General features: G+C 40.6%; 1 protein-coding gene across 1 annotated transcript in view; it reads right to left on the bottom strand.

Annotated features, from left to right (window-relative positions):
- The window catches only part of hs3st4 (heparan sulfate (glucosamine) 3-O-sulfotransferase 4), a 113,856-nt gene extending 86,793 nt beyond the window's left edge, over window positions 1-27,063 (bottom strand). The window contains exon 1 of the mRNA XM_060857137.1: window positions 26,077-27,063. Within this exon, the coding sequence (XP_060713120.1) occupies window positions 26,077-26,660 (584 nt within the window). The 5' untranslated portion in view covers window positions 26,661-27,063. The remainder of the gene's footprint in view (window positions 1-26,076) is intronic.
- Window positions 27,064-27,765: the final 702 nt, after the last annotated feature.

Raw genomic sequence — 27,765 nt, 5'->3', positions numbered from 1 at the left:
GAAGAGAAGAGAAGAGAAGAGAAGAGAAGAGAAGAGAAGAGAAGAGAAGAGAAGAGAAGAGAAGAGAGATGGGACAGGAAGAAGAGAAGAGAAGAGAAGAGAAGAGAAGAGAAGAGAAGAGAAGAGAAGAGAAGAGAAGAGAAGAGAAGAGAAGAGAGATGGGACAGGAAGAAGAGAAGAGAAGAGAAGAGAAGAGAAGAGAAGAGAAGAGAAGAGAAGAGAAGAGAAGAGAGATGGGACAGGAAGAAGAGAAGAGAAGAGAAAAGGAACAAGAGAAAAGGAAGGAGAGAACAGAAGAGAACAGAAGAGAAAAGGAAGAAGAGAAGAGATGAGATGAGAAGAGATGAGATGAGAAGAGAAGAGAAGAGAAAAGGAAGAAGAGAAGAGAAGAGAAGAGAAGAGAAGAGAAGAGAAGAGAAAAGGAAGAAGAGAAGAGAAGAGAAGAGGAAGAAGAGAAAAGGAAGAAGAGAAGAGAAGAATACTGCAGATGTTGTTGCTGCCCTCCAGCACACTACACCACACCACCTCCTCCACCATCATCATCATCATCATCATCATCATCATCATCATCATCATCATCATCATCACACACTCCCTCCTTCCTCTACATAAAGTAATTAACACCATCAGTAAGAAGTGCTCTTCTCTCCACAGTTTGACCTAAACCAGTCAGGCTTGACCCCAACCTGCTGTACGGCAGAAAAGGAGATTTTTATTTGACTGAAATGAGAATGGCTGCTTATTTTGCAGTGGAATTATTTCATTATGTGCAGCTGAGAGATGAACTACTTTATAAAGAAATGAACTATTTTTGCAAAGAAATATTATTAGCACTCAATTATAGTGTCATTACTGAAAAAAACCACTTGTGTTATGATGAACAGTGACACTTGACACAATATCAAGATATTATATTGATTGAATAAAAGTAAGGAATGGTCGAGGCTTTTAAAAACGATGAGCAGATTTTCCGGAATTGGATTTGTTGTGATGATGATGATGATGATGATGATGACGATGACGATGACGATGATGATGATGATGATGATGATAGAGTGTGCTGTCAAACATGCAATCATTACTCTCATAGATTTTGAGTTACGCTAAGACCAAGTAAGCGTGAAAGCCATAGTCTTCATGCCCTGCATATTGGAGGCGGAGTCATTCTGGAGGGGCGGAGCATGCTGATCTGTAAAAAGGAAACATCTGGACGCAGGCCACATCAGTCGAGACACTGTGTAGAGATTACTTCATCTGAAATTTCATTAATCTGGGATTAAACACTATTATCAACAAAAGAAATCAACCTCCTAACACGTGCCGTAGTATTCCAGAAAACCTGCTATGTATTTTTTAATAAATGACTTTCTGTAGCACATCCTGGATGTATTTGTTTGACTGGATACTATTTGAACTAATGCGTAACATTCGGCACACACAAAGATGCGTAACACAACGTTGTGCATTTCGGAGTATATTTGCATTGGAGCTCATTCAAACCAACTGGGACTACAATTGGCAATTCATGCTAACAGGGTCTCAATGCAAATTATAGGTGGATATGAGGAGGAAAGGGAGAAAAAAAACACACACACAAACACACACACACAGACACACACACACCACACACACACACAGTGACTCAGGCTCGTGTTTCACTAGAGTGACATGTCTTTCTTATGATAAATAGTCTTCATGTTCTATCCAAGCAGCCCTAAAATGCCAGGAAGGAAAATTTACCGTGCATCCCAGATTTGTTTGCTGTTATTAATGGGTCAAGGAAGAAGCACATTAAATCAAGGCATAAACGCTGGTAGTAATAAAGAATATTGCTGAGGTGGATTGCCTCAGCCAAAACAAACACATCCACAGACATAACAAGCCAAAAGTCACGGCTGCTCTAAACACCACAGAGAGAATTAATATCTGGTCCTAATCTGTCATATCGAGGCTAGTGACCTAGTGCAGGACCCTGCATGTCTCTAGACACTCAGAGTGAGAGTCTCTCCAGAGGAACTAAACTCAAACCAGAGTTGAAAGGACTTGCACGCTTTACTCCTCCGGGTTTTTAAAGGGACAGGCTCTCAGTCCTCTTCTGGGTTTTGCACGCCTGATTAACATGTGATTATCTACTATCTACTGTATGTCCCATGACACACAACTTGTAGCAGCAGAAAGCCGGGTCTGTTTAAGCTGGATAATCACTTTACGTGATGATTTCTAGCTGATTTTATTTGAAGTACAGAACAGCAGTCAGATCAGCTTCACTAAGTACGTGGGTCTTTCTCTCATGCTCCGTTCCACTTCCTGTCCAGCTCAGAATAACACCATGTTCATGACTTCTCTGCATTCAGAAAAAAATAATCATGGAAGCCATCGTGTTTATTCTTTGTCAGCAACACCTTTGATGAGTGTAGAGTCAGTGCTAGATTTAACAAGTGATCTTGTCTGATAATTCTATTCAATATAAATGCTTGATTTTGTGAAGTTTTTGTTGGAAAATGACTTGAATTGGTCAAATCACAAGCACATGATTCTTCTTTTAAATTCCAACACATATGTCATGACTTTCTCTGAGAGCTGTGCTCATGTTCCTCGCACGTGACTTTGGATTGAATTCGTGTTGTGATGTCCCACGAAGCGTTTCCACCCAAATCTGCATAAAATCTGCATTCATTGCCAAAAAATGGCAAGCTCCTTCCAATATTGCAGAGAGGTGTTTATTTCTGGGTTCAAATCATAAAATCTTTTTGAGAAGAGAGAAACTGATTGATTTGATGTAACTTGCTGAACCCTGAATAGGAATTCTGGGATCTCCAGTAAATTGCAAAATTATAATGTAATGCCTTTCATTTAGCTGGACAGTTGGTGATATTTACCTGGTATAGTGAATGGTGAAATAAAGAACAACATCAATTATAAGAATAAAAATTAAGCAAAATGTTTAGCATGTTTAATAATGTGGTCTACCAATAAATCAATCAATCAATCAATCAATCAATCAATAAATAAATAAATAAATAAATAAATAAATAAATAAATAAATAACAATATAGCCACAAGTACGGGGTCCAGTCGCCCTTCGTAAATTGCCCAGAACACTGAAGAGACCAGACATAAACATAATTTGATGTTTTTAAATGTCAAACATGAAATCTTTCTCAAAAAAGTATATCCTGGCATAATATCGCAATATTGATGACATATCATCATATCACCCAGTCCTGGTGTCTGTAATTTTGCTTTGTAAACGAATGAATAAAGACAGGTGATGTGACTATACATGAGAATAAATATTTTAATGAATAATTTAAATGGAAATATAAAATATGTACATAAACATCCCAGTTATGGATGAGAAAAAAGGCACAAGATACATGTTCACAGTACAAAAATCTTTAAATGTAGAAACCAACCAATAAATTCTTTTCATATGTAAGTTTTTAGATATTTAGGTATTAGATATAACTGTAAAGGAACTATGCTTTTACAATTTAAGAGAGAATTTTCATTAAAAATCTGACAGATTTATCTACCAGAGCATGAGTAATGTGAAGAGCTCAACATGTCCATTACTGTTCCAGAAGACGGCGCTTACAACACAATGCTCTACGGGAGAAAAAACAGCGTTATAAAATGGCATAAACCCTTATGTATAACAACAAATGTAGTAGACTTGTGATAGGGTATAGGATTACATTTTCATCTGTTCCCCCTCTAGAAGTCACCTTAAATCTCTGCCAAAGTAAAAAAGAAGTATTACAGTTTTAAAAAGCTGTCTGTATCATTTTTGAAAAGAAACCTGAAGTTATATTTGGTGTAATTTACAATGCACGGCAGTACACTGGCTCACTGCAGTTCCTATTACAGCTCTCGTGCCGTGGGAACGTCAGCGATTACATTCATTATCACAACAGGATTGCACCACCGCGTTTTCGGTAATTGACGGAACACGCAGCGAACTTTGGCTGCGTCTTTCACATGGGAATAATGTGCCAGAAGGAAGAAGAAAAGTAAACTAGCAGACAAAATGAGGAAGGAGCGCTAAGAGCAGTACAGAAGCACGATGGGGCTTCACGTCCTTTAAGTGGGTGGCTTTTTCACGGCCTTTCAAACTTACGTCAGCTGTCTGCTAGCTCTCTGTCAAGACAATCACAATGCCAACCAAACTTTCAGAACAGGCTTGAATAATCAGAGTTACTTTTCAAAAGAATTACAATGGAGAGCTAGCTCCACGAGCTACCACAAGTAGACGGATAAAGAGCTAAATTGTGATATAAGGACAATATGACAATGAAATACTTCTGTGGCACCGTGTTACCTTCAGGAAACTGGAACAGTTTTGGCTTCCTACAAACAAAAATGAACAAAGTCTGTGTTTCATTGAGAGAAAATAAGCCACTACTAACCAATAAAAATTGTGTAAAACAGTATTCTCAATATTCATAAAAAGTAATAGCTTCCTGCAGTTCATGAGATTCTGCAACATGGAAACAAAAGACACTGTGCTAGACCCTAATGCCACTGAAACTCACTCACTCACTCATCTTCTACCGCTTATCCAAACTACCTCGGGTCACGGGGAGCCTGTGCCTATCTCAGGGCATCGGGCATCAAGGCAGGATACACCCTGGACGGAGTGCCAACCCATCGCAGGGCACACACACACTCTCATTCACTCACGCAATCACACACTAGGGACAATTTTCCAGAGATGCCAATCATCCTACCATGCATGTCTTTGGACCGGGGGAGGAAACCGGAGTACCCGGAGGAAACCCCCAAGGCACGGGGAGAACATGCAAACTCCACACACACAAGGTGGAGGCGGGGATCGAACCCCCAACCCTGGAGGTGTGAGGCGAACGTGCTAACCACTAAGCCACCGTGCCCCCCGCCACTGAAACCTACCTGATATATATATTTAACATTGTTCCTCGAGGATAAACTGTACAGTACATGTTTAACACCAGCTGAGAATATTGTAAAGTTTTTGTGTGCTGTTATGATGCCGTTGGTCACATGGCAATGCCAACATGGGGGATGTGGTATACAGTATGTATTTTACTGAGCAGGTACTGAATGGAATGCAGAAGGAAATGAGTCTGTTGTAGTAGGTACTGAATAGAATGCAATAGGTATCGAATAAAATGCATTGTGAATGGTATGCAGTAGGTAGCAAATAAAATGCAGTAGGTAATGAATGGAATGCAGTAGGTACTGAATCAAATGCAGTAAATACTGAATGGAATGTAGTATGTACCAAATAAAATGCAGTATGTACTGATTCAAATGCAGTCGGCACTGAATCAAATGCAGTAGGTACTGAATTGAATGTAGTAGGTACTGAATCAAATGCAATAAATACTGAATGGAATGCAGTAGGTACTGATTCAAATGCAGTCGGCACTGAATCAAATGCAGTAGGTACCAAATAAAATGCAGTAGGTAATGAATGGAATGCAGTAGGTACCAAATAAAATGCAGTAGGTACTGATTCAAATGCAGTAGGTACTGATTCAAATGCAGTAGGTACTGAATTAAATGCAGTTGACACTGAATCAAATGCAGTAGTTTCTGAATCGAATGTAGTAGGTACTGAATAGAATGCACATTTTTGACACATGCCATGAGAGGAAGAGACATTATTAACCAATCAAATTTCAAAAAATTTTGTCATATGATCCATAGACCGTTAACCGAGTCTTCTTTCAGCAGTTGTGCCCATGTGCTGTAGCTCCATATTCTATCACAATTTTAACTGATGTTTCAGTCATTTCAGGTAAAACCCTCATCAATGATTAATTATAAATCAGTGTTGTGTTTTGAATAACTTTATATCAGAAACATAGAAATGCGTCTTTGAAGTACAGAAAATTGCAAAAATGTGAGTGTTGCCCTGAGGCAGTAACACACCCCGATGGAATCACGCTAGGCCATAACAAAACGATTAGGAAGTCATCATGAGTATTACATTTGCAAGCAACAAAGTGAGTATAATATGAATATTTTTCCATTAAAATTAAAATGTGTATAGATCAATTTGTTCATATGTTATGAATTAGAGATTTTATTTGAATGGATGTAGCATGTCAAGAAGATAATAAACAATGCATTTTGGGATACTTAATTTTTTTGGTTTAATATAGATATTTTCTAAAAATAAATATTGTTTATGTTTAAGAAGTCTGTAGAAAATAAATCCGGGTAAATACATTTTTAAGGCAAATGACGAAATGAAGTGCATTGAGATCTTTCTCCGCTGGCAAGTCTTACAGTAGGTAAAGAAACAGATGCTATTCAACACCTTTGAGCGAGACATGGCAGAGCCGAAAGACCTGTGATACTAGCAGCAGTACTGTACAAGCCACAGAGAAGTGAATACAAACAGGACCAGATGTAGTTCAATTAGGACACGTTGTGCTTTAAAAGATTAGGTGTTAGTTAGGAAACCTTTTAATCCGTTTAGATGACAAGGTGTTAGTGGAGTGTTTACAGAAGCAAAGGCTTTAAAGGCACATAAAGAAGATATTTATTAGTAACTTAATGCTCAATTCATTGTTCCCACTTTGTGACGAATCATTTTCTTTATGATCGACTCCAAAGCTTTGAGGTTGACTCTTCAGGCTTCGCTGCCAGGATTCGATGAATCAACACTCTTTTGGGATCGATTGTCGATGTGAACCAAAAAAAAAAAAGAAAAAAGAAACAGTGAAGTGTTTATCAATGCTGCTGAGATGAAAAAAAATGTTGAACAACTTACAAGTTAATTGATTCAAATGGCTTCACTAGTTGCCACCAAATGCTGCATGATTCTGCATGAGTGGCGTTTTGAAAAGAGAAAACGACTCGCAACCTAATCGTTCATTTTTATTTTCAACCCATTAAGTTTTCATTGGCCAGACTAGCATAAGATAATGTTTTTTTCAGAGAGAAGGAAAAAAATATATATAAATATGACCATGTATGTGCACTACAGCTAGGAAACTCTATGTTCTCATAAACAAATCATTCACAAAATTATAATATTACTATTATTTTCTGTGATGTTACACAGCGATAAAGTGACTAGCACACCATCACAGAGGAAAGTGACTACGTCATATCGAGGACTTTCACTTTTCTGTGTAAGTAGTTATATGGCCATGATGAAACTTCTGTGATGACGGAAATGTTGTGGCTACTTCATATGGACATCTAGGTTAGAAACTGAAAGAACATGAGATTTCTATTAAACAACAACAACAACAATAATAATAATAATAATAATAATAATAATAATAATAATAATAATAATAATACATATTTACCCAGTGCTTTGCATTCTTATGATAGATATTTTGCAATTACTCAGCATTAATGTTAAATTTATGTGTATATCCTCTTATTTTAGTATTAAAAAGCAAAATCCCCCACCAAAAAAAATAAAATAAATGAAATAAAAGCACTATAATTTAATTAAAGACCATCACACCCATTTGTATAGTATTACAGTTTCCCTTCACTGGAACTCAGAGACTCGACCCCTGTTCCATCATGACAATGTCCCTGTACACAAAGCACAGAGCTCCATGAAGACATGGTGTGTGAAGTTTGGAGTAGAAGATCTGGAGTGTCCTGCACTGAGCCCTGACTCTGACTCAACCCCACTGAACACCGACTGAACCCCAGACCTCCTCACTCTTACACCATCAGTGTCTGATCTCACTAATGCTCTTGTAGCTGAATGAACACAAATCCACACAGACTCGCTCCAACATCTAGTGGAAAGACGTCACAGAACAGAAGCCTGGAACTGATTATATATTTTAAAAAAAAAAGACTTCAATAAAGTCAAAACCAAAGAAATGACAGAATTGAGCATGAGGCATTCCTGATTCAGGTCGAAACATGCGCTCGTCTTTTGAAGCTTATGATATCCGAGTTCCCGTAAGAGGTTAAATGGATCTTGTCCTTAGCTCTTAATGGAAGCCCTGTGGTCCATACTATAAAATAATCATTTCAAGCAACAGCTCTGAGGCTGATGCATGCGAATATCCTGTAAGCCTCCAGTGCATTATAAACCTCTGCGCATCATTGAAAGCCACTAAGACCATCAGCCTCGGTGTGCCTCAACCCTACAATCAGCAACATCATCGATACACAGACGGCGACCAGACGGTTTGCAGACAATCCAAACAAACCTGACAAAACCTATCTTCCTGTGGAGCTTCATATGAGTTGAAGAACAGAGGGAGGTGTTGGAGTGAAACTGCGAACTGAGGAACGCAGCATGAAGCGATGTGCATGCATTATGAGCATGGCAAATTAAACTATCTGTTATTAAATACAAGGTATAACATTCCCTCCTCCGGCAGTGCTCTGTTCATTAACTAATTATCACGCTACATTAATTCTCCAAGCCCTGAAGCTTTTATTGGATTTACACGAGGTAATGTGTGTGTTTAGCCTGGTAAAAGAAGTCGCTTTTAATGCTAACGGATCTGAGCTTCAGGAGGAATCGTGGCGAGACGCAGAGCCAGAGGCTGCTGGGATTGCTTCATTTGCATTCTACAGATTACATCAGAAATTCTGAGACACTGTTTTCCCTTCTCTCTCCCTCCCCTCATTTGTTAATTGGGGATACTGTGGCAAGAAACAGATATGCGCTGACACGTAAGCACAATAACAGCATCAAACACAAATCCCTAATTAGGATGTGTTAATGAGGATGGCACATGCTTGACCATGACTGTGATATTCTGCCAGCCTGTAAATACTGATATTTTTTTTTAAACTTCTACAAATGATCATGAGGTCCTCTGCTCCTGCTGGGTCTGTTATTTACCCTGTGGTTCAGTTTTGTTTTTTTATTTTTGGAATCCAAAGGTGGTTGCTCTGGCAAATGTTCCCCTCCATCCAAGGACATGTTTACAAAGCTTTCATTTATGAACAGCTCCCAAGCCTACTGAGCACAGCCCCAGTGTGACGTTGATTAGGAACCTTGTCAGAAATAAGCAGCAGAGAGACCCCGTTCCACCTGTTTTCATTTAGTTCTGCCGATTTCTTCCCGAGCAAAATCCACCATGACATGAGAGTGAATTTTTTCAAAGAAAAGGACAGAGATAGAGGGTTAATCTTTCTTTCTTCCCCATAGCAACTTTGATCATAGTGTGGCCAGCTTGCCTTCTGTGATCCCAAGCCAGTGCAGTAAATTAAATTAAATAAACCTATTAGTCACAGAACTGCTGCCTTCTCACCTCTGCCCAGATGTGCATTCATGGTTTGTTGGTCCTCTGAAAGAGCCAGAGGACTCCAGAGCGGCCCTCGTTTACAAAGTGACCTTGCATCGAAGGCCAGTCCTCACTGTTTATCAGTCAGATCAATTAAAATAACGCTTGTCGGAGGCATCAGAAAGGTAGCTCGGAGTTCAATATACACTTCTATAAAAAATCTATTTACGATCAAGACTTCCTGTCCTGGAAATGCAGGCAGCGGGCTTCCGAGGACAAGGCGTCTCTGACTAAAGGGAGAAACGGATAGAATTGAGGAGTTCGATATCTCCAACAAAACACCTTTCGACTGACAGCAACGTAAATACGTTTCCTCCGCTCGGTTTATTACTGTTGCGAACGAGGAAGAAGACGTGTTCACTTCAGAGGGACGAAACAAAATAAGCAGTGAAACAGATTCTTTTTTCCGCCTCAGGAAAATCACACGTATACTAACGTGCTCCAGATTCATGCTTTACACCCATGTTGATTATTAAGTTGTGTGAGAAACGACTTCCAAAATTTGCCTGTTAACACAACAGCGTAGTAAATAGAACAAACTGTAAATGATTTGCTGTGAAAGAAAAAGAGTTCAATGAACTAAAGAAGAAACAGAGGTTTGTTTCGCGCTAAAGCTAAATGTCAGGATTTGATCTTAAACGGATCATAACTCGGATCATGGCCTCGTGGAGTCCGTGTGAGGCTGCAGTGCATGCTGGCATTAAACAATGCAAAAAGAAATGTATAAAAAAAAATACTAAGAAACTCTGACACTCAAGATTCTACTTTTCCCTCAAGTTGTTGTGTATGATATCATTTGTATTTAAAATGTGAGAAAAAAAATGGAGGAATTTCTTAAACGCACTTCATTCCTCATCATTGTGGTGTTAAAAGCAGACTTCAGCGTAGTCCAGAGGTCTCAGGTCCTATATCACTGAGACACAACCATAAACCACGGCAGTAACCCACGTCACGCGTCACACCCGATTTAATGTGTTTGAAAGATTTAACGACGTCGAGCAGTTAAATGTCTCGGCTGCGAGGGTCACATCACCTTCCTTACTGCCTGAACAAAACGAATTCTATTCGATTCAGTTTTATTTGTACAGCGTTTTTAACAAAGGAATTACAGAAATATTCAAAATACATATTCAAATTTATTAGTGATAAATGAATCAGTTTGTCCCTGGCAAGACTGAGGTCAGGTGAGGATGAGGAGCAAAAAAACTGCTTGAGATGAGGAACATCTCATACGTCTGTCTTCATGAGCTTGCGGTGCTGTTGTAGTGCGGTTGAAATGTAGTCACGGCAACCAAAATATAAAAACAAATGATTTTACAGAAGATAAATAAAGCGAGGTGAGGTGGGGACACAGTGGCTTAGTGGTTAGAGTGTCCCGCCTCCTGACTGTGTGTATGTGTGTGTGTGTGTGTAGTGAGTGTATGGAGTTTGTAGGTTCTCCCCATGCTTCAGGGGTTTCTTCTGAGTTCTCCAGGTTCCTCCTCAAAGTCCAGAGACATGCGTTGGCTGTATAACATCTTTAAATTGTGTGTAGTGTGTTTGAGTGTGTGATTGTGGCCCCTGCCTTGTGGCCCTGGTACAGACTCAAGATGGATGCATGAATGGATGGATGGATGAATGGATGGACAATGTGGAGTAATATGAGAATAATGGAGATGTGTAATTGTGTGTAATTGTGTTGTTGTTTTATACACAGTGCTGTTGGTATCTCAACATTCCCTGATGCCTTTTTTCTCTTTGTCTCTAAACTTTTAATATATTTCTATAGAACTCTATCTTTTAACCTTTCACACTTTTAAGAAGAAAATCTTTTCACACTCACTTTTTTTGCACACACACACACACACACACACACACACACACACAGAGATCACACACCGCTACATATCGTCACAACACGTCCGACTTGCAGCCCGGCCGCGAAACTGAAGAAACAATAAAATTATTTCAAGCAAACGGCGGCATGAGTTTTCCTCCAGAGAGGGGATACGACTAAGGGGATACGATAAGACTCCAACTGTACAGTAAATGTGTGGAAATAAAAGAAGTAAAACATTTCTGAAGGACCTTTGCAGCAAATAAACAAACAAACAAACAAACAAACAAATAAATAAATAAATAACCTTTAAACCTGGAAAACCTTGAAAAATAATCTTGTGGGCACACAAAAACGTGACTTTTCTTTTTGCCTGAAAGAAATCGATAATTATATATATATATATAATTATCGATTTCTTTCAGGCAACTCGTTACTCATTACAACAGAGGTATGCAGAAGAGCATCTCTGAACACACAACACGTCGAACCTTGAGGCGGATGGGCTACAGCAGCAGAAGACCACACCGGTACTAGTAAGGTGTACCTAATAAAGTGGCCGGTGAGTGTATATATAAAAAATGACAATAATAATAAAAGAAGAAGAAGAAGAAGAAGAAGAAGAATTTTTTTGTAGGGTGTTTTTTTTTAGAAAAGGAATTCATGATGACATTTTTGTGTGCAGGAGATTTTCCTCCTGATGACGTCATCCCTTCACTTTAGAACACTTTACTCTCAACCGTTTCTTTATCTTTTTTCTTTTTGTCCAGGTCTGAGTATTATTTTTATTTCTTTTCGATATAATTCGATATTTATTTCACAGAAAATTGCTGTGTACTTGATATCCAGACCGCCAGCAATTTGCTCGTGAACTTGTGTAAGCTTCGAGCTGCTGGAATAGTTTTCAGCTTGAGTGAGAAATGAATGCAGTGATTTTGAAAACTCTTCAGTGAAGGTTACAGTCACGAAAACGAACGAATGAAGAAAAAAAAAATCATTCGTTTGTTTGAACTGAACAATTTCTTCAATTTTGACTGAAAAATACCGATTAATAAATTTTATTGCTGAATGAAATAAAACTTTACTTCACTCTACAGCTCTATTGCTAGATACAGTGACTCCAGAAAGTATTCACCCCCTTGTTCTGCTCTCTATGAAGTCTTCTTTACACATATATACATAAAAAAAATCAAATAAATAGAATAATTATAATCTAAAATAAATATAGATATAATGTAAAACATTCATTATTTATCTCTCAAATATAGATTAAAGAAATCTAAAGATTGATCAGATAAATGTGATAAAACTGTCCTTGCGTGATAACAACTCACCCCCTCAGAGTGAACGCTGAGGTTTGTTTATTCCTCATCCTGTTTTCTCCACCTGTCACTATTTAGAATTCTTCACCTCATGAATTTATATTCAAAAAAATGATAATAAATAAACGGACAAGAAATTTTATGTCTGGGATTTGACTTCTTATGATTATTATTTCATAGTCTTATTATGATATAACATTTCATTGGCCGATGCCCTGAGTGACCAGAGTGACATACATTTTATGTCACTGAGCAATTTAGGGTTAAGGGCCTTGCTCAGGGGCCCATCAGTGGCAGCTTGGTGGATCTTGGGGTTTAAACCACAATCTTCTGATCTGCAGTCCATTGAGCTTCCACATCCACCTCCTCCTGCTGAAGTGTTACGCTACCACCACCGTGCTTCATCACAGGAATGACGTGAGTCCAAATGACTCGACATGGCCGTTCTAAAGCCCTATTCAGACGGGATTAGTTTTACGTTTGGACGTGGGGGTAAAGTAATTATTACCAGAGCTTCTCTGTGATTTTAGTCCCATCCGAATGTGCCATCTCGGTAATTATTACGGACAATGTCAGTAAAGATTACTGCGACTTTTACCTTCTGTAAAAAGGTCTGGAAAAATTACCTCAGGTAATACTAATCCGGTCCGAATAGACCCGCTGTACATATGTACGGTAAAATTCCGTCATTTCCTGTTTAAAAGTAGTTTTTGGCACGTTTTGCAAGCATGGAGGCGCCATGTTGTCTGTTTGTGCACGTGATAACAGGAAGCAACGTCATACGCACATGACGACAAGGAAGTTACTGTGGTGCATAAAGCGAGTTACCCCTCCCACTTCTGCTAGTTTTACTGAGATGTCTTGTCCCGTGCGAATTGGCCAATTATTATTAATATTACAGACGTCCTGAGGTAAAATTGCATTACTCCACGTCCCCACGTAAAACTAATCCCGTCCGAATAAGGCTTAGGAAGTGTTTCTGAACAGTGTATTACGTTCCTGAGTTCTTCTCAGGTTCTCCTGTTTCAGCCAGCGAGCTCTGTAACCCCATCAGAGATGCGGCTTGTTCTCTGACGATCCTCCGTCCCGCTCGTGGCCTGACCTCACTAGTATCTTGGCGGTGCCGTATTTTTTTCCACTTTGCTGTAATGGATTTCACCTTGGAGTGCTCCGAGGAACGTTCAAAGCTCTGCGGATGTTTTAATCACCTTCGCCATCTTTCTTCCTCCTAACAGCTTTATACCGAAGTCTTCATGGCAGCAGGAATGATCTGAACTGATCTGCCACTCTTCGCTCGGAGACCTCCCGTAGTCAGAGACTGTTACTGTGCAAGCGTTAGAATTTAGCACAGGAGAATTTAGTCTGAGTGCTGAAGAAAACTGAACACAAGACATCATGGAGACATTAGCTTGATGGACAACAGAATTATAAAACAGTACGATATTCAATAACTGAGTTCTATTTAAGGTCTTTTGGTGTTTTATTTACTTTGATTTATTTGCTATTCACCTGGTAAAGCAGCGCTCTGAGGACGTCTCTGTAAACACCTCCATGTGAAAGTAGATTTTAATTAAAAAAGCTCGGTTATAAGGGAGACGTGAGCTGAAGCCTCGCTGCAGCAGATGTCTTACTATAAATCCCAGGCAGGTTAGAGACGGAGTCCAAAAAGCCTCAGTTTTATTCATCTGAGATCTCAAAACAGCTAATTGAGCTCATAAATGGTAATAAAACCCTGCAGTAAGTCTGGACATGCATCATGACTTCAGGACAGAGATTTAGTGTCTGATGAAGACGTTCAAATAAACTGTGTCCTCTCTGTGTGTCCAGACCTGTACAAGAGACAAGGACAAGATACTGAGCTGAAGAACTCTCCATTACTGAAGCTTTGTGTTTACTAACCTGTATCTCTTCATCCTCTCTCTACCTCCTCTCTGTCTCATCTTTCTCTTCATCCTCTCCTTCATCCTCTCTCTACCTCCTCTCTGTCTCATCTTTCTCTTCATCCTCTCCTTCATCCTCTCTCTCTACCTCGTCTCTGTCTCATCTTTCTCTTCATCCTGTCCATCCTCTCTCTCTACCTCCTCTCTGTCTCCTCATTCTCTTCATTCTCTCTCTTCATCCTCTTTCCCTTCATCCTCCCTCTCTACCTCCTCTTTGTCTCCTCTTTCTCTTCATCCTCTTTCCCTTCATCCTCTCCTTCATCCTCTCTCTCTACCTCCTCTCTGTCTCCTCATTCTCTTCATTCTCTCTCTTCATCCTCTTTCCCTTCATCCTCTCTCTACCTCCTCTTTGTCTCCTCTTTCTCTTCATCCTCTCCTTCATCCTCTTTCCCTTCATCCTCTCCTTCATCCTCTCTCTACCTCCTCTCTGTCTCATCTTTCTCTTCATCCTCTCCTTCATCCTCTCTCTACCTCCTCTCTGTCTCATCTTTCTGTTCATCCTCTCCTTCATCCTCTCTCTACCTCCTCTGTCTCATATTTCTCTTCATCTTCTCCTTCATCCTCTCTCTCTACCTCCTCATTCTCTTCATTCTCTCTCTTCATCCTCCTTCATCCTCTCTCTACCTCCTCTTTGTCTCCTCTCTCTTCATCCTCTCCTTCATCCTCTCTCTTTCTCCTCTCTTCCTTTATTATCTCTGTTCCTCCTTTCCATCTCCTCTCTCCCCAATCCTCTCTTCCTTTATCATCTCTGCCCCTTTCTTCCTTTATCTTATCCCTTTTCATCCTATCTTCCTTCATCCTCTTCATCTCCTCTCATCTCTGTCGCCTCTCTCCCTTCATCCTCTCTCTGTTCCTCCTTTCGCTCTTCTCTCACTTTACCCTTTCTGCCTTGATAATCTCTCTCTTTATCCCCTCTGTCTCATGTCTCCCTTCATTCTCTTTATCTGCTCTCTCCCTTCATCTCTCATCTCCTCTCTCCTTTCATCCTCTCTCTGTCCACCCTTTATCCTCTCTCCCTTCATTTTCACTGTCTTATATCTTCCTTCACCCACTCTCACTTCACTCTCTCTGTCACCTCACTCCCTTTGTCCTCTATCCTTTTATCTCCCCCTCTCTCCAACTCTCTTTCACCAACTCTTCATCCCTTCAGTATCCCCTCATCCATCATCTCTGCCCCCTTTCTCCATTTATCTTCTCACCATTCATCATGTCTTTCTTCATCCACTTCATCCCTTCTTTTCTTTTATCCTCTCACTTCTTCCTGTCTTTTTATCCTTTATCCTCTCTTCCTTCATTCTTTGTCTCCTCACTCTCTCTCTTTACCATTTCTCTCTTTACCCTTTCTATCTCATGTCTCCCTTCATTATCCTTATTTCCTCTCTCCCTTCATCCTTCCAGCCTCTCCCTCTCTATTCTCTCATCACCTCTCTCCTTTTTATTTTTTCACTTTCTCTTCATACTTTTCCCTCTCTCCCTTCATCCTCTCATTTTCCCTCTCCCTACATCATCCTCTCATTTCCTCTCTCCCTTCATCCTCTCATTTCCCCTCTCTCTATCCTCTCATTTCCTCTCTCCTTTCATCATCCTCTCATTTCCTCTTACCCTTCATGCTCTCATTTCCGCTCTCCCTTCATCCTCTCATTTCCCCTCTCTCTATCCTCTCATTTCCTCTCTCCCTTCATCATCCTCTCATTTCCTCTTACCCTTCATGCTCTCATTTCCGCTCTCCCTTCATCCTCTCATTTCCCCTCCCTTCATCCTCTCATTTCCCCTCTCTCTATCCTCTCATTTCCTCTCTCCCTTCATCCTCTTATTTCCTCTCTCCCTTCATCCTCTCATTTCCTCTCTCTCTATCCTCTCATTTCCTCTCTCCCTTCATCCTCTTATTTCCTCTCTCCCTTCATCCTCTTATTTCCTCTCTCCCTTCATCCTCTCATTTCCTCTCTCTCTATCCTCTCATTTCCTCTCTCCCTTCATCCTCTTATTTCCTCTCTCCCTTCATCATCCTCTCATTTCCTGTCTCCCTTCATCCTCTCATTTCCCCTCTCTCTATCCTCTCATTTCCCCTCTCTCTATCCTCTCATTTCCTCTCTCCCTTCATCATCCTCTCATTTCCTCTTACCCTTCATGCTCTCATTTCCGCTCTCCCTTCATCCTCTCATTTCCCCTCACCCTTCATCATCCTCTCATTTCCTCTTACCCTTCATGCTCTCATTTCCTCTCTCCCTTCATCCTCTCTGCCTCTCTTCTTTTATCCACTCTACAACCTGTCTATAAAACAAACCTGTACATATTTTTTTTTCCACCACATGCAGAAATGAATGATTAGATTTTATACAGAAAGTTTTGCTTCATTCCTGATCGTTTATTTGAAACTATCGCTGACTTCAGATCAAAATAAACATCAACAAATATGTGTGTAAAGTTATTTATAACAGTGAATGAATAATCCTGCAATAAAACCTGAACTAATCCTTACTTCAGTGTGAAATAATGACGTGAGTCTGAAGACTTCATACGAGAATACGTTAATAATACAGATCTCTGCATGTACCACATTGTTAATATGGAATATAATATGGAGTATTACAACGTTGTCATGCATTTATTAAAAAAAAAAAACAAAAAAAAAAACGATGATGGTTTTGTGTTAATTTATTGTTCTGTAATGTAAGTGCTTGTGGACGCTCGCTTTCCTCTTTCAGCTCTAGTACCGCTAAAGCCGTGACCCTGAAATCGATATCACTACAAAAAAACTTTTGTTATGTCAAGATAAAGAAGAAACAACAAAACAACAGAATAAAGCATGGCCTCTTAGACCCTCCGTAAACTTGTACTAGGTTGGAGATCATTAACTGTATTAGTCAATGTATTAAAAGTAGGGTCTCCATTGTTTGAAAGCCAATGTTGACATATAAAATCACCAAAACAAACACGCCCCTAACTCAAATGGGTCCCACCCCTGTATTGATAGCTCCGCCCACACATACATACGTAACCCAGGCAACTAATGGAAAGAAATGTGTCTTTATCATAGCTGAAGGGAAGAACAATACGATTGCAGATAAACAAACAAGCAAAAATGACACACAAGCATAATCATGTAAAGGACAAAGGCATATATTAGTTCTGTGTAACAAAGCAAAACCAACGTTACTCACCTATCGAGAAGGAAAAAAGCGCCTCGGCATCTTAAGTAAAGTTGGTCACATATTCACAGATTGGAGTTTCCCGAGGCAATAACTCCTGAGCTAAACGCTGTTACTACACAAAACACGGTTGTAGCTGCTTCTCTACAATACTACGATAGAAAAGAGGTGTTATTTGTGTAGTAACAGCGTTTAGCTCAGGAGTTATTGACTCAGGAAACTCCAATCTGTGAATATGTGGCCAACTTCCTGCTCCTTCAGTTCTCTCCAGCGCTGGAAAGCTGATCCTATATTAACACGTCCTACTTCTTGCCTTATCGTAAGTCTTTCTTGTCAGGACTCTGCCCGGACTTTGGCCATGTGCCTTTTTGTTTATGTTCTGTGTTCACATGTCTGCCCCGCCCTTGTCTTTTCCACCCCGCCTCTGCACACCTGTCCCTCATGTCTGATTAATTATTTGTATTATTTAGTTGAGCCGCGTTGCCTTGTGCAGCGCGGAATCCTCTGTCTTCTGTTGTCTTTGTCGGCTGTTGTCTTCATGTCTGGTTTTGTCTTTGTCCTGTTTCATGTTTTTTTTAGTAAATAAATCCTGTTTTCGTTTAGCTGTCCTGCATTTGGGTCCGTTTTTATCCCGCGTTCATGACATTTCTTTCTTTGTTTTTATCCTCCATGTCAATGTTAAAACCGCTTTCTGCTGATGTCACACATGCGCACTGAACACTCTCTCCGCCCATATTGACAAGACACGCCCCTTTCTGCTCATTGGCTACACGTTAGTTTTGTATTTGTTTTGTTTGTCGGCCCAAAGCAGTTTTCTGAAGCATTTCTCAAACAACGGAGACCCCACCTTTAATGAGTGAATGAAGTTAAAAATAATAAAGCACACTGGAAAAAATAAAGCTCAATAGGATGTGCTCAACTTTTACTTTAATTACTGCAACAATGTAAATTTGTATTATTTATGTATGTGGTAACTCTTCATACATCTCATTTTAAAGCTAAAAAGCCCAAGTGAAAATACCGAACATCTTTGCTATCTAATCATTTGTATTTTGTTATTAATCTCTTATATTATTAATTTCGCATACTATTTCAGTTTGAATTGTGAGAATGATTGATTCAGTCTGTAGGTGAAACCGACTGTGAAGCAAAAGTTTAATATTTTCAAATAATAAATTAGACAATTAATAAATTCTGCACACTTCAGGATCTGTTCAGTTGTTAGAAGTTTTACCAAGAATAAAGACATGAGAATTTTGATATCGTTTATGTTTCTACAGGTGAATCTATTTCAAATGACTCATGAACTGATTCTGACTCATGAACTGATACATTTCTGTAAAGCTGAGATACAATCTGAACTGAATTAAATTTGATATTTTCAGGGAGAAGATCATAAAATCAGTGTGACGGTTTAAAAAAAAATCCCAATTTCAAGGTGAAATATCATGAAATATCATAAAAAAATGAAACAAAAACCTGAAAAGCAGATAACGATGATTATGCCTCAATTTTTGGCAACCGCTTAAAACAACCAAAAAAAAAAGCACATTTCTGATAAACTTACAATGCAAGATTCATTTTATTTTATTTTAAGAAAAGGTAAACTCGTGCTTTTATATACCTGTTAGTGATTCTACATATCGTCGCTTTCGGGCGGAAACCTCGTATGTCCAAATTTGGTCAATTTCATATTTTTTCACATATCGATGCTATTGGTCAGTCCCCACGTGGGTCTGTTATTAACCAATCTAAAGTCTTGAAAATAGCTTGAGTACAAATCTCATAACTCCATTGGACACTTCAACTGTCCACCTCTTCCTCACTCCGCGGGAGAGCTTCGTGTCATATTTCTCCTCAAGAAGAGTCGCAATGAATCAACACGTCTTCTGAGGTAAATGTCTTCAAAACACTGGGCTCAAAGAAAAAAAATCTTGACCTCCGCTAGTTCTGGTGCTCGTCTGAGGACAGGAATTTAGCGCAAGACAATCCACTGCAACGCGGACTAAACCCTGTGCACTGCAGATAAGGTACGGCGTTTTTTTAATTTCCTGAAAAATAACGGTTTTGGAGATACGAGGATTCCGACTGACAGCGACGATTTACTTATTTATGTATTAACAAAATCATTTAAAAAAAAAATCCTCTACACCTTTTTATTTAGAAACCAGTCGTGTCAGAGCAAAATCAGGAAGCCGTGGTCACACGAGGTTTCATTAATCGTGCACACACACATTTAACCGTGCTTCAATGCGCTTTGGCAAAAATTAATTCACTTGCTTATTTGTTCGGGGAAAGAAAAAAAATTCCAACTCAAATGCTGGCACTTCTTGTTAAGACTTCGGTATGTAAGCAGCAGCTTGCTCTTCCAGTGCTTGGTGACTACGTTGCCTCACACTGTGCTAAAATTATTCTAGCGGAACACCCCATAGTGATTTGATGAACGAAGGAGCATGAATAAATAAAAGGCATAAAGCAGTGAGAAACTTCAAAGGCATTGGGACAGTCAGAGCAAACAAGCTTTACGGAGGCCAATGAATGTGTGTGTCTATGTTCGTGGCAGTGACTCAGGAGTGTAAACACAGGAATTAGCTCACACCTCCAGAGACTGAGCACATCTCCCTATAATTGAATTAAGCCTGTCACATCTCACAGGCTGCGTATGCTAGTCAGTCGTATGGAATCAGTCATAGCTTTTGGACCGGGGAAATCGACACGCCTACGATCTCAGTCACCTTTTTCGCTTCATGATACACTGCTGAGATGACGATATTCCTCCCCGTTCTCATCAAAGGCCCCAGTGGCAAAAATAAAACACTCACTCACTCACTCATTTTCTACCACTTATCCGAACTACCTCGGGTCACTGGGAGCCTGTGCCTATCTCAGGCGTCATCGGGCATCAAGGCAGGATACACCCTGGACGGAGTGCCAACCCATCGCAGGGCACACACACTCTCATACTACGGACAATTTTCCAGAGATGCCAATCAAACTACCATGCATGTCTTTGGACCGAGGGAGGAAACCGGAGAACCCGAAGGAAACCCCCGATTCACGGGGAGTACATGCAAACTCCACACACACAAGGTGGAGGCGGGAATCGAACCCCCAACCCCGTAGGTGTGAGGCGAACCACTTGGTGCTAACCACTAAGCCACCGTGCCCCCTTAAAATAAAACACATTTCATAATACATATAATATATAATACTGTATGCTTTCAGGCTGCATCCTCGTTTGTCGTTTGTCAGACGCGTATCAGGAGTTCTGATTTCCTCGTTTCTTCATCCCCTCGGAGAAGTCGCAAAAATCGGCGGAGGTAAATGTCAGGTCAGGGGGAGAACGCTGACTACATGCTGCAAACAAGCTGTCTGTCTTCGCTTCATGGTCACAGAGTGTTAAAGTTCCTGTAGAAAGCTGGACCAGCTCACCTTTAAAGGTTCTTGTGTCTGGGGACTGGAACCAGATAATAAAATAGCAAGGAAGAAGAAAACTAGAATTTCGTATGAAAATTTGAGTCATTTGAAACGTTTTTGAAATATTTCGATCCTGCTGTGATTCCTGTACTGATGATGTAAATAAATCACTCTTCCAAATAGGATTTCTCATGACTCAAAGCGTGACTTGGCACATTCGTGGAAAATCTATGTGAATTTTAGATTTTGAAATCCTTGAAATAATTGAGAGAAATTCCTATACCTGTCACGTCGGCGCTACGCAACTAAAATAGGATCCAAAGCGCTTCGGTGTTGACAGCAGAAAGGGAGAAATATCTGAAATACAGTACAGTCAGGTTCTCCGCCTGAAGGACGCAAAAAGCCGAGGAAGAAGCTGCGCATTAATGGCAGCCTGTGTACCAATGTCATTTTTTTATGTCAGCAAATTAAATTGGCAAATTCAATTCCGGGCTTAAGCGAGTTAAACTTGTGGATCTGAATGATGATCATCGCTTTAGAGTCTCGGTAGCAGGATGAGTCTCAGCAGGGAGTCGAAAGATGAATGTCAGAGTGGAGGATATGGTGAGAAAGAAGCAAAGGAATAATTGTGTAAAAGAATTAAAAAAAAAAAATCTGCCTCTATTTTTTTTTTCTTCAGCCATCATGGATACAGTGTTGTGACTCGCACTATAATTCTGGTGTCACAAAAGAAATGGACTCGAATAACCCTGCCGGCTGACCCCTGAGTAACTGGCACGATATGAACTCGCTTTATACCTCGACTCTGGAGGCCACAGAAAACCTTTCTCAGACTCTGTGGCCCTCTGTGAATGCTTATGCCTTAAGGCGGCAGGGCTTTAAATTTGAGATGTAATTGAACTGTCAAGATACTGTCTGGGATTGTTTCCTAAGGTCCAAGTAAATGTGCACGCAATAAGATGCAGATTCAGGGATGTGTCTAGATGCCACCCATATAAGGTCGCTGCAAAAAGGGCAATTACTTTCTTTATTTGCTCAGACTGTGGCCCAATCCTTGCAGCAATGAAAGGAGTGTGAGGAGGAAAGGCAGTACAGTTGTGTTTCCAATCCCAGTTTCTGGGAAATGGAGAATGAAGCAGGTGGTACAAACACACACTCACACCTAGTCAAAAAGATGACAGACAGAGATAAACATGTGAGGTGCCTGTTGAGGAAGGAGATAGAGGAGGTTTCTTCTGTGCAGCTGAATTTAATCAAGTGATGCAGAAAACACTGAGACACAACAGCTTGCCAAAGTCCAGGCTCTTGACGTGCGCCAGACTATGCTGCTAATTAAAAAAAAGTTAAATTCTGCAACTACGGAGATGGTATCCAAAGACCCAGAAGTGCGTCTTTGTACGCTTTGGCGAGGGCTTATCGCTGGCCGCCAGACTGGGGCATCCTGGGAAAAAGCACACAAACTCGACAGCAAGATGCCACCCAGACTGGGATTGGGACGAAGCCCAAACCTACTTTCCCGGTCAGGAGGCAAGGAGTGTGGAGAGACACAGAGAAGTTAAACTCTAGATTTGATACGTTGCTTTGTTTCTCTCAGCTGGCCGCTGACTCCGACTCCTGTCTCGTTTCCTCACAGAAACGATCAACTACCCAACGTCAATCTGTTGCTGCCCCAGACACACAAGACATGGCATGCTGCCACTGTCAATATAACAAGAATTTCATTCAGACCAAGCAGAACGAGTGGGAATTGTTCAAGCGGCAGAGCTTTAGCATGTAGCAAAGAAACAAAAGTGCTTCCATGGTTAAATAGATAATGGAATAAGAGTACTCCACGGTGTAACCTTGGACAGGGTCAAGGCACTGCGTGGGCTACATTCTTACAGCACTTACATTCACCCGAATGCGTTTTCTTGGCAACAAAAAGAAAAAAAGACCTTGGTTCTGGCAGTGCTGATTTTCATTTGAAGTTGCTAAGAGGACGCATCTTTTACTCACTCATGACCTAAGAAGAAAATTGAGAAATTCTCCTGAGGTGATGCAGCTTCAGGATCTTCAGCGCTAGACTCTATGCGGTAATCAGTGAATGAAAGGCTGGTGGGCCGTACACGTTATCACGTTAGCTTCGGTATCATCACAAAGGATACAGTGAATAAAGCAGAACCTTATAAACCTTAAAGCTTCTAAACAAATAAAAAAATATATTAGTATGTGTTAAATATACCGATATCCAAGGGTTGTTTTTCTAAAGCAATACAACAACAAAATTGTCAATGTATTTCACTGAACTCCAAGTATTTAACTGGTACAAATGAAGCTATAATGTGTCCTCTTGTTCCTCAGCACGTCTTTAAACCTCGGTGATTGTGTGACTCAGCTAATGACAGCACAGCTATTATCACCTGACAGAGACAACGTTCTTACTCACTCAATAAAACACTGGAAGTTCGCTCAAAAGCAGTAAAGGTTTGTTCCCTGATGTTCCCACTGTAGCGCCATCAGACTAACGTACTGTACGTACCTACCAGGCCTGGAATAAAGACCTTCTGTAAACGCTTCATATTTCAGGGTTGAATTCAAGCCTTGAGGACGGACTGCGTCTCGGTGCTGCTGTCCGGTGAGACACGTCCCTTAAAACCTTGACATTCCAGCTCCCCTAGTGCTAATTGAGCGGTACTCTCGATGGGATTCGTATTTTATTTTATTTCATTGTTAATTTAATTTCCTTTTTTTTTGCTATAGAAATGCAAACAGAATCAGTCGGATGGTTGAACACACTGGATTGAATTTGTGCTATTCAGGGTGTTAAATACGTTTGGATTTAGAGGCTTATGATTGCATTTTCTTTCCAAGGACAAAAATAGTCATGTCGCTGTAGTACGCGTTTACAACCTCTCACCACAATTAACTAATAAATACAGAAATCAACACAAATTCTAGATTCAAAAAGGATCCTGATTTTCATTTGTTTCGATTTCCCTAATCAGTACGAAATTCTGTCCATTTTCTAGAATCGTTTTAGCATTTTCCAGTATCAAACTTATCACGTATCACCAAATGATGAAAAACACACACATACCGTACTTCACCTCCATACCTATGATCTATGATATTGGTGTTGTGAATTTACTGACCAAAAATGAGCAATCATATATCACATAATTCTAGTATATATTTGAAATAAATCCAGCTTTATTTATTGCCTTAAGGCTATATGTTATTTGTCCTAAAAAAATCCCACCTTCCTTGGCTAAAGAACACAAAAGCAAAGTTGTGTCCACTTAAGGGATTTGCCTTGTCCAGGGACCTGAAAACACCCTGGCGCTATTTGGTGTTATTTATGTATGCCTGTCATCCTTCATCCTAATGAGCCCCAAACCACGAGCATAATGAAACGCCTAGTGTTAACATGTAGTAAATGAACAGCCCAGGGTTAAGCTGCCCTCTGAAGTGAAATGCAGCAGATGCTCATGCGTCCCTATACAGCCCCGAGTCACCGTCCGGGGGAAAGTGAACCCACTGCAGAAGTCACGAGCCAAATAACTCTTAATGTGTTCTCTTTCCCTATAGATACTCGGATTGACTGAGTGAACCTTTATACACGGTTTATGCCCCGAATGCTTCATTGGATCATAATGAATGGCCTTAAAGATTACTATGAACTATAAGTAGAGATCATTTAAAAATAATAAACATTAAAAAAAAAAACAGGAAGGCAGATGCCAGGTGTGTGCGGAGGTAAAGTAGGGGAATAAAATGTTGGATGTAGGAGTGTGAACAGCACTGATCTGAGTAAGCACTTCATGATTCAGCTTCACATGGGAACAGGTCGGCTCAGGGCAACAGAGCGTACACTGCACCTGACTAACCTACACACACACGGTATCCAGCGGACAGGGCACGCAATCTGCTACTCATTAAATACAACAAACACCGTGTAATATTTTCTGAGCTGCTAACGACAATAGATCACAGGAACGCTGTTATTATTATTATTATTATTATTATTATTATTATTATTATTATAGTTATTAAGGCTCAGGATCAGGATTCCTGAATTCTGCCTTATCCTAAAATTTAAACCTTTTCTGAGCAGCAGGCTACGAAGAGTCGGCTAAAAGTGTGGACACGCTAAACGTGTGTTTTGCAATAAAATGCTTTCGGTGCTGATTGTTTTCGTGGTGTATAGATTTTGGAGCTCGAATTTTCATTTGGTGATTTTTTTTGTCCTTTATTATTTATGATAGTAAAATAGTCATTCCTTTTGTAGTTTGTTTGTTGCCCAAAAGAAGTCTGCAACTTAGTACTCCTGCAATAATTCAAATAATACAAATTGATAAAATCTAATCGTATAACGCCGTGTTGCTTTCTATTTTCCAACAGGTGTGCTGTAGCTGTAAAATGTTGATCCTTGTGCCCCTTTGTGGCTTTCATCACAGGTTTCTGCTCGGCCCAGATACACAGAGAAACGCTGAATGTACACCTGCAGTGACAAACAGCTGATCTCCACTTGTATAGTGTGCAGAGACACTAATCTCCACCATATGCTATTAGTGCTCCTTTATTACACTGCTTGTGATATGGCCTGCAGTCAGGCTGACTGAGGAAATAACAACAGTATTAACAATAATAATAATAATAATAATAATAATAATAATAATAATAATAACAGGGTGAGCTCAGGCACAGATTGAAATTTGACCAAAACCCAATGCTTTTTTTTTTATGTATTATTATCATGTGCTGTGTGAGATATCTGACACACAAGCTAAAGCAGTTCTATGGAGATGTGTGTGTTTGGAGATGTAGTGAGGGGGGAAAGGCAAGAAGATATAAATCTAGAATTATTTTATTATTAAAAAAATAAAACTTGGTATAAATATTAATCGCATGTTTTCTACAAAATAATTACAGTAATTAATTTCTTGTTATATATTAGAATGATTTATTGAGACCAGATAGAGAGCGACGGCATTTTAGACGCAGGTTTCACGTGGATACATTTTAGAATAATAGAAAATAATAGAAAATAATTATTTTAATATTGACTGATATTTTAAATCACTAACTTTGTTTCTTTTGCATTTTTTTTTCCTTTGATTACTTTTGTTATCTCTCAAAAAATGCATGTGTAGCGTGTAAAAAGGGGAAACGAGCGCGTACCTGTACCAGTCCAGTCCTTTTTCATAGTTCCTGTCGAAGAAGTGCGGCTCGTTCCCGACCGCGCGCACGTCCGGGTGAACTCGGAGCGCCTCGAGCAGAGCCCTGGTGCCCCCTTTCTTTACCCCTATTATAATAGCTTGGGGTAATTTCTTCTCCCCGTAATCCGACGTGCAGTTCACGGCTTTCCCCAGCCCTTCGTCCATGGTGCTGGTCTCCGGATGATCCACGTTCAGCGCGGCGATCTTACTAACAGCCGTCTCCGCCCGAGCTCGCTCCCATCCCGCCGTGATCTCCTCGACGTCGTATTTCTCCGTGAACAGATTAGCCGTGACGGTCGTTGCTGCGAGTTCCTGATCGAGGTGCGCGCGTGAAGGGCTGGAATAAAGTTTCTCCCTCAGCGTGGCCAAAGTTGTGACCTCCGGCGCCTGATACGCGTAGTTCTCCAGCACGGGGAAGCGCAGCGAGTCGTAGCAGCTCATCAAACTGTAGAACAGGTACGTGACGGACAGCGACAGCGTGAACATGAACAGGATTTTGCGTGGCACTTTAGAAGCGAGCAACGCCGTGCCGGGCAAAAATGCCATCTCTGATAGCAGGGATCCTCTCAGAGAAGTGGCCAGACATGTTTCCTCTCCTCTCTCACACTCTCCGAGTCTTGCATGGACACTCAACAGCGCTAATCTGTCACTATCAGCCCCCTCGAGTTGCAGAGGCAAGCAGGAGTCCAGGAGAGCCACTTCGCACGGTTATAAAGACGCGAGGGGAAAAAAAAAAAACACACAGGGATCGTTAGAATTCCAGGAGAGCCGCGCGTCGCTTCCTCGAGCATCGATTTCTTATTCGGGTGCTGACAGCCCTTTGTCACAATTCATCGGGGTGAACTTGCAGATGAGAAAGGCTGCGGTCGGGCGTCCTTCCAAACGTGCGGCCCGGCTTGACACGCGCGCGGTGACGGGCCAACACTTGGCATTTTACACACACACACACACACACGCCCACCCGTACGCACGCACGCACGCACGCACAAACGCACGCAAGCACACACACACAAAAAAGGTATAAACAGGCAATTAAATAAATAAATAAATAAATAAATAAATAAATAAATAAATAAATAAAATTTCAGGATGGATACCAAAGTCACCGAAATGACGCACGAGGCACCGTGCGCACACACACACGAACACACACACGAACACACACACACACACGCGCCCGCGCGCGCAGTTGCGGTTGCTCGCCGTTCCCTTCGCGCTGCTGATGTTTTACTGTGTAAACTGCAAGTACGTCGGGTCTGAGCGCGAGCGCAGTCCTTACAGCCGACAATCCGCCAACTTTGAGCGCGTTGAAAGTGAACAGCCTGCGCATAAATAAGCGTCGCTGTCTCTCAGTGGCTGAGACCGAAAGCGCCCGGTTCTCACGGCGCGCGCTCATTGGTGCGCGCTCTATCAGCCGCGTGAGCTCATCAAACCCGCGGAGTAAACGTAAAGGGAGAAAGAAATAATCACACACGTTTCATATGTGAGCATAAAGCTTTTACCTCGTGTGGTCATGTGAGGGACTGTTGATCACGCGCAAGTCCATTACATCTGTAACAGTTTCATGTAATGTGGAAAGCCTCCTTAAACTGCATTATGTGCTCAGGTGACTTTTCAGTCAAACTCTGACTGCATACAGCTGTAACAAATA

This window comes from Tachysurus vachellii, chromosome 21 (assembly GCF_030014155.1).
Source record: "Tachysurus vachellii isolate PV-2020 chromosome 21, HZAU_Pvac_v1, whole genome shotgun sequence".
Lineage (NCBI taxonomy): Eukaryota > Metazoa > Chordata > Actinopteri > Siluriformes > Bagridae > Tachysurus > Tachysurus vachellii.
Note: the sequence above shows the minus strand (reverse complement) of the source record. Positions and strands in the feature narration are given on the sequence as shown.